Here is an 8,282-nt window from a genome sequence, read left to right as displayed (position 1 = left end):
AATTTCTCGCCCAAAACAGAGCCAGCGCAGCCAGACTCCCCTCCTGTCTTCCTTCTCTCGACGCCGCCCGATGTTCTCCACGTCTGCCATTGTTGCACCTAAGCCGAACAAGCTCGCCCAAGTGCGAATTAAAAGCGCCCTAAATCCCACAAGCAAGCAAAACCGGATGCCAGCTCCACCCTCACCACTTACCCGCACTCAGAGTTCAGAAGCGGAAGCTCTAATGGAATTAACCACGCATCGCCGACGTCGCTGGTCTTTCACCTCGTCGTTTTGCCGCTCTGCTTCCAGAATCCGTCTCCATCTCTTCGTTCTCAAGCGATTTCCCCTCGTCTCCACCCCCTGCACCCTGCAGCGCTGGTAGTGCGGCACGCGCACGTCGACATGCCTCGCTGAAGACCAACGCGGAGCACCTGAAGAACCGGTTCATGCACCAACCGAGCAACACCGGCAGTCTCCTCCTCAAATTCGCGGTCACTGCGCCGGGAGGATAGTCAGGGTTCACGCAAGTGCCAACGCCGTCTCCCAATGCCCAACTGGTGCCCGATTTCGAGTCTTGCCGTCCACCGGCACTCGACTTCGAGCCGAACACGATGAACTTTCAATGCAGCAACTCGGAATCTGACTTGCTCTCGTTGGTTTGCATAATCAAGGACACTACGTTATAACCAAAGTAAGAGTTGCATTGGATATTGACTGTGGGAGATACAGATTGATCTACACCATCATTTATCCTGAGTATTCATGTCTTTTATCGTTGCGAGACATACTGAGCCTCTCTCTTCTTCGCTGTTCATCATGAAAAATGGAATGCGTTCTCGCCTCGCTTTATAAAAAGAAAAAATTGTTTGCCACCATCTGCAAGGCCGCGCACAAGTAGTACCCGAGCGAGGCTTCTTGTGAGGTGCATGTCTTAATTATAATTCATCTCGAGGATAGATGTGCGAATTCTCGATTACATATTCTCTCGAGGATAGATGTGCTAATTGCGACTCTTTAGTCTGGAATCCCCTTTAAATCGCGTGGTTTTTGCCAAGCTTGGTGCCCAAAATTCTGTAGTTCCAGTTGCATCGACTAGAACAAAATTTCTGTTGTTCCAGTTCGTAAGCACAAAGCAGATTCGTGATTTTCCTCGATTCCCCAATGGCATCGGAGGACGCGCTGAAGCCATCCAACCCCACCACCAGCCCACCCCCAATCGCCGCACCACCACCATCCGCCGCCGCCGCCGCCGACGCAACCGCGGAACGCCCTCCCCACATCGCGCCTTTCGCATTCGTCTTCCTCGCGGCGCTGATGTCCGTGGTGTTCTACGTCGAGCCGTTCGTGGCCGCCGCCGCCGAGCTGCGGTTGCCCTGGCCCGTCGTCGTCGTCACTCTCGTCTTCTTCGCCGCGTTCTTCTGCGCTTCGGCCCTCCTCTTCGGCTCCTTCTTCCTGCCCCGCCTGCCGCCTGCCGCGGCGGCGGCGGCGCAGTGGGAGGGAATCGGGGCGATCGCCGTTGCCGTGGGGGTCGGGGTCGTGGCCTGCCTCGTCGCCGCCGGCGGATCCGCGTATGGGTACCCTCCAGCTCGCGGTTGAATTAGCATGGGTGGATTGCCAGTGGTGATTACATTCGACTACGTGATTAAGTGATTTTACTATTTTTGTTGTTATTTATGTCATGATTTGTGCTGTTTGTGTAATATATAGTATGTGCTAGTACAATTGTGTAGATTCTATGGGTTTAGAGTGTTTGTCCAGCACAGATTGTAGAGCTATATATAGTTTGCCAAGTATAAGTACAGAAAAGAAAAAAGTAAAGTGAGATAAAAAGCTCCCTTTTGTGAATTTATCACGCGCATTGTTTTTCCTGCTCGCGCATGCTTTATGAACAGAGGAACTTGTTGGACCCCAAAATTTTGCAGGGTATCGAATCTAAGTAGGCAGTGTTTGGTGGTGGAATCAGTGAGGAGAGCATTGTCAGTGTTTGTTAAATTGTAATGTTACTTTAACAAAATTAATCTCTGAAGATTGAGGCAAAATGAGCATGTCCTGTTTCCACTGAACATTACAAGGGCCATTTTTGCTTCATCACTGATTTACTGAGCACACTGAGAGATTCAGTGCTTGTGCACGTACATCAGCTGATCACTACTTCTCTCAAAACGTGATTGAAATTGAAATCTGTGCAATACTTACCCCCAGCACATCTTGCTGGTGGCTCTCAGAAAAAAGGAGGGTGTTTTTTTGAAAAACAGAGACATCACATCATCCACTGCTTGGTGCTAGAATTCTGGTTATTACACTATCAACTACAATCAGGGTATATTTACGTGGTTCAACTGGCAAAAAGAGTTACTTCATTTCATAAGTAGTCTGCTACTAAAAATTGAACAGCAAACAGTCCTTTCAAACAAATGCAGACGTTATCGAATATATCAACTTAAAATACAAAATGACATTGCTTATCTAGGATGTGGAGTAAATTATTCTATACATTACTTGGAATTTATATCAAGGTACATGGTCCGTTTTCTTGATTATGCCTTTTGTTTCTCCTAATTCGTAACATATTTGAACTTTTCTGAAGAATTCATTTGACATGTGTATGTGGTAAACTGATGACCGAGAAGTAGCAGCAGACCACTCCTGTTTGAAGAAAAATGAGAATAGGATTCTCAAAGTTTCTGGTTTACATTCCCTGGATTTCTTAATGCAGCTCGGTTACTCTACACTTTAAGGCCTAAAGCATCTGTGCTGTCATAATGTTGATTGATTCAGAAAATGCTGGAGAGTGGAGACATGTTGTGTTCTGTGTTTAGCAGAAGTAAGAAAATGCCGCAAAAGGGGCAATTGGACAAGATTTCACTTGACTATTGGTAATTATCATATAATGTCATACATGGCTCAAGTTATCCGTCTCCTTTGGTCCATAGCAATATTTTTGGAAACAAATGGCAAACCAGTGCTAGCATAATTCATTAGACTCTAAAGAATTATGAGCATCAGCTCATTGAGGTGTTGTGCCATTCAGTAGTCAGTTAGATAGTGTTCTAAGGATTAGAAGGACCAGAAGGGGAAAGGATTAGGCAGAAGGAACATGAAGTATTGAAGGGTTGCTGCTTTGGTTTATGAGACTCTGGTGTCTTTCTAATTGCAATTTGTATACTTCGATGATTTAGATTTACACAGTTTAGTTATGCTAAGCTATAAACACTTTCCCTTTTAGAATAATATATATATGCTACATTTGGCACCCATAATCAGAATCCTAAAAACGTTGCTGCTTTTGTTTCCTACATTAGTTGTGAATAGGCTGGTAATATTTCCATCTTTGCTAAGTGGTCCTGTGTTCTTACTGGTTTCATTTGTGTTCTTTTAAGCAAATCCTCATAGCTGCCGTGATCACAACTTCTCTTTTGCAACCTGTAAAAACTTCATGGTATCAAGTCTGCTTTTTAATTGTTGTCATGTATATATATATGAGTTCAATAAGAGCATTCGATCATGATAATGGTGCGGTTTTTCCATGTTTAACTTCACTCTGTTATGTCTCTGGACTCTCTGCTAGTATGTGTTGTTCTGGATAAAATGCAATTTTGTGCGGAACTTTATGCCTTTTGAGTATCATGTTGACCATACACCAGTGATTGTTAAAGGAGAAACAGGAGTTCTGGTAAGGATTTATGTGTATGATCGCTATCCATTGTATGACAGCATGAGCATTATATAGGTGTTGATATATGTGATATCTAACTCATTCGTGGAAGTTCTTTTATTTTTATTGGAGAATCTTATTCAATCTCACAGGTTTCTGAATTATAGTTTTTGCAAATATGATTAATCAAAATAAAAAGTCCTGAGTATTATGTTGGCAGAACTATGCAGTGGAAGAGGTATCCTATGCATACCTGGATAACAAACCTGGAACTCTGGCGGTGAAACTGGATATGGAGGCACCTTGTGAGTAGCTTGCAATTGTGTTGGGCCATATTATGTTGCTGCTGAACACATGATATCTATCCGCTGACATTTCAGTTATCTCCTGTATTTTTGTTCAGATAGCCTCTGAAACTTCCTTCTGTCAACAGGTTTGCAGTTGAAGCTTACTATCCACAAAGTCGTTGATGTAACCTGGATCCTTTTGCGGCAGTCTTCATTTTGTCAGGTGACTTGTGCATGCCCCTGTGACTTGTGCACTCCTATTTGCTGATGCAACATGTGTTCAGTCCAGGTTGCTATTATTATCTGATGCTATCAACATCTTTTAATAGTACCAGAACAATTTGCATCCTTTCACCTATTAAAAAAGTTCTGGTTTACCAAATATTGGACCAAAAATTAAAATGAGCAAAATACAAGAAGCATTGGGCAGCCTTTTAACCAGACCATTTGCTTCTATACAAAATCTTTGAGCCAAAAACCTTGCAAATTCGTAAATCGTAAGTTACAGGAGTTATGATTGCTGTTTTGTATATGGTCACCAGTGTTGCATAACAGCATGTGCATTATATAGGTGCTGAAATATGAGACATCTAACTTATTTGTGGAGTCTTTTCAACTCATAGCTTTCTCACTTATCATTTTTGCCAATAGGATTGATAAAAATTGAAATACCTGCAGATTATTTTCTTGGCAGAACTGAACAGTTGAAGAGGTACCCTGCGCAAACCTGGACAATAAACCTGAAATTCTGGTTGTGGAACTGGACATGGAGGCACTCTGTGTGTAGCTTGCATTCTTATTGAGGCATGTGATGTGACTGCTAATGCGTGATATGTATCGATGGCATTTCAATTATCTCTTGTATGTTCAGCTAGTCTCTGAAACTTCCTTCTGGCAACAGGTTTGGAGTTGAAGCTTACTATCCACAAAGCTACCGATGTAACCTTGACCCTTCCCGGCAATCTTTGTTTTGTCAGGTGAGTCATGCTTGCCCCTGTGACCCAGCATTCCTATTGACTGATGCAACATGCGTTTAGTTCAGCTTGCTATTATTAACTGACTCCATCAACATCTTCTTGTGATAGTGTCAGTTTCATTTATATCATTTTCATTATTCTATTTTGTCATTTCATATAAACGCTTGGCAGGTTTCCAAATATTGGACCAAAAACTAAAATGAGCAAAATGCAGGAAGCATTGGGTAACCATTTTACCAAACCATTTCCATTTATATAACATCTTTGTGCAACAAACCTTGCAAGTCCAAGCCGGACTTTTCATCACACTATTTTGCATACCTGTATTACCTAACAACTAACATCCACTATCACTATCAAGACGAAAACAAAGAATCGCAATCTCAGAAGTGGACCAAACCAATGTGACATTGTGTCACATCTCTACAATATGTACACACATACTCTTTTCGTCTCCTACTAGCTTCCCTCTCGTGCTCTTATGCCCCCCTCTCCTGGTGGTAGCTCGACGTCCTCCGGTGCCGCCGCAGCGCAGCACTGTAACCGCCGACTACCCCATCCCGGCTGTGGAGCACAATGCCGGCGTGGATCGACGAGTTTGGATACTTCTGCCGGTGCCGGTCCTGATGGCTCTGGTGATGAGGCCGGGGCTTCTCCGCAACCTCCACCTTCATGTCCACCACCTTGTCCTCCTCCACGCTGATCGTGAACACAAATGGGCCGACGGGGAAGAAGTCGTCCATGCCGAGCACGGGCTCCAGGGCCTTCACCACCTCCCTCATGGTAGGCCTGGACTTGGGGTTCTGGCTCAAACACTTGTAGGCCACGATGGCCGCCACCTCGGCGCCCTTGCACGAGTACTGGCACTCCAGGGCCGGGTCCATTACTCGATACAGCCTTTCAGGCCGCTTCAGGTATGGCCTTGCCCAATCCACCAGGCTCTGCTCCCTCGGGCACCGAGAACGGTCCACCGACTGCCGGCCAGCAAGGAGCTCCAGCAGCACCACGCCGAAGCTGTACACGTCGCTCTTGGCGGTGAGGTGCCCCGTCATGATGTACTCCGGCGCCGCGTACCCGTGGGTGCCCATGACGCGCGTCGTCACGTGGGTCTCGTCGCCCTGGGGGCCGTCCTTGGCCAGCCCGAAGTCGGATAGCTTGGTGCTGTAGTCCTGCATTGCACGAGAGGAGATTTGGTTAGGTGAAGGATAAGGCATTTGATTGGATATATCGCACTGTCGCAGCGAGATACAGATATGCTGATGTATACTCGTACGATGCACCGAGATATCAGTATTACTGTGCAGGTATTAATAGTCCGTGAGGCACTCGTGTGAGGCTGACAGTGATGGATAGGATATTTTGATTAGGTGGATGATGTGAATGTTGGATGAGTATGGACTTCTCAAGTTTGGCGTGCATCCAAGAATCTCCCGAGCTGCAATCAGGTCAAGGCTGCCCATAATGTAATGTACTGATCAGGTATAGTTCAGAAACATGTGACGCAGCTGGATATTATACATGTTCACTTGGATGATTCAAATGGCCAAAGTGCTCGCATTTTGTTGGATTAAATCTCGGAAGGAACAGTACATGCACACGGGGAAGTTGTCATTTTCCCGTCTGTTGGGTACTCCTAGTAATACTACGGTCACCAGTAGCGACGTGTGTAAAGTGTTAACCTATCCCGTTTGTTGGTAACTTCTACCGTTTCCAGCTGAGCTTGCTTCAGAACCGCGTCTTTCCTGGGCAAGGGCCTAGTGCTGGAACGGAAACCTCTAGTCTGACGAAAGCAACACAGGAACTATTTGCTTGGACTGAAGTCTGGACTCTGAGAGGGATTGGGTGCTTACCGAGTCGAGCAAGATGTTGGAGGCCTTGAAGTCGCGGTAGATCACAGGCGGGTCGGCGTCGTGGAGGAAGGCGAGGCCCTTCGCCGCGCCAACGGCTATCTTCATCCTTGTCATCCATGGGAGAGCACCATTGACACCTGCAGCGAAAAGGATGTTTCAGGTGAGTTTCCTCCTCGGCATTGACCAAGAGTTGTAGGCACGAATCGTTCTGATGATTTTTTAGACAACAATGAGACCTGGCAGTAGATATAGATACAGCATCTGAAAAAGAAATAGTTGTTCCTCTGGGAGCCACATAACAGGTCACCTAGTCCTATGACTTTACACAAAAGAAACAGAAACTGAAGGCAGGGGACAAAGACTGCCCCTGCTATGTGCTCAAATATCCAAATTAAATAGCAAATTTTTTGGCTTGTTGGGCTAAAAAACCACTGAATTAACCCCGGAAGCGACCAAATTAGCAGCGTGAAGCAGAAAAAGAGCTCACTTTTGAATAGGTGGTTCTCCAAGCTCCCGTAGCTCATGAACTCGTACACCAGCATCCGGTGCTCGGCCTCGTAGCAGTAGCCGATCAATTTCACCAGGTTCTTGTGCCTCAGTTGCCCGAGGAAAAACACCTCGGCCTGCAAGAACATCCCAAATAAGCAATCGATTAGCACTCTGTTTAATCCCACAAGCACTCGATCGAAGCCTATGATCCGATCGAGCATGTGCATTGCCAATAACAATCAGTTTCGGTGCGCACCAGCCACTCCTTATGGCCCTGCGTGCCGCCTTCCAGGTCGAGGTACTTGATGGCGACCGCCTGCGCGCGCAGCCCCGGCCGAAGGTCGTCGTCGACGGCGCCCTTGTAGACCGGGCCGAACCCGCCGCAGCCGAGGTAGTTGGCGCGGGAGAAGTTGCCCGTCGCCGCCCGGAGCTCGGCGTACGTGAAGGCGTGCAGGTTGGACCCGGACAGCGTGAGCGACAGGTCCTCGGGTGTCAGCGTCCCCGACGAGCTCAGGCTCGTGAACGACTTCCGCGACGAGGACCTCGGGCTGTCCTTGCCCCTCCGCGTTATCTGCCGCCGCCTCGGCGTGGAGTCGTCGTCGTCGACCACGCCGCGGCCGACGCAGCACAAGAAAGGCTTCCATGATTGACCAGCCATGTCGATGAACAGTTAATTATGCTTTGGGACCAATCGAGCAGAGGAATGTGCGTAGTAGGATCGAGCCGCGTGTGCAGAGGAGAGGAGCTGAGGGGAGACGGAGAAGACAGGTGGAGGCTGGAGGGACTGGAGAGGGGGAGAGAGGTTTGGGGAGAAGCGCAGGTAGCTGTGCCTTTATATAAGCGCGGCCGGGGAGACGGCAATGGCATTGGCGTGGCGCGCGCCAACCCCAACCCGGTGGCTGCCGCACGGGCGGGGCTTCTTGTTTGCGCATTGACCTTGCCCTTGTGGCGCCACGCCTACGAGCGCAACAACAGCGCGGCAAAACCAGGGGTGATGTGACGGCCGCCAAACAGGGTGACACCGGCAGGAACAAACGAAAAC

General features: G+C 47.5%; 2 protein-coding genes across 2 annotated transcripts; one reads left to right on the top strand and one right to left on the bottom strand.

Moving 5' to 3' along the window:
• The first annotated feature begins 920 nt into the window (after positions 1–920).
• Positions 921–5,144, top strand: LOC133901988 (uncharacterized). Its single transcript, XM_062343551.1, has 4 exons — positions 921–1,556; positions 3,858–3,942; positions 4,071–4,147; positions 4,603–5,144. Exons 1-2 carry the CDS (start codon positions 1,144–1,146, stop codon positions 3,919–3,921), a joined length of 477 nt encoding a protein of 158 aa, XP_062199535.1. The 5' UTR covers positions 921–1,143; the 3' UTR covers positions 3,922–3,942; positions 4,071–4,147; positions 4,603–5,144.
• LOC133901987 (serine/threonine-protein kinase RIPK-like) lies at positions 5,122–8,065 on the bottom strand. Its single transcript, XM_062343549.1, has 4 exons — positions 7,497–8,065; positions 7,239–7,374; positions 6,752–6,888; positions 5,122–6,070 (listed from the first exon to the last, which is right to left on the bottom strand). Exons 1-4 carry the CDS (start codon positions 7,896–7,898, stop codon positions 5,381–5,383), a joined length of 1,365 nt encoding a protein of 454 aa, XP_062199533.1. The 5' UTR covers positions 7,899–8,065; the 3' UTR covers positions 5,122–5,380.
• Between the last annotated feature and the right edge of the window lie 217 nt (positions 8,066–8,282).

The sequence above is a fragment of the Phragmites australis genome, chromosome 20 (genome assembly GCF_958298935.1).
Source record: "Phragmites australis chromosome 20, lpPhrAust1.1, whole genome shotgun sequence".
NCBI lineage: Eukaryota > Viridiplantae > Streptophyta > Magnoliopsida > Poales > Poaceae > Phragmites > Phragmites australis.
The sequence above is the reverse complement of the archived record's forward strand: the minus strand, read 5'-3'. Positions and strand labels throughout refer to the sequence as shown.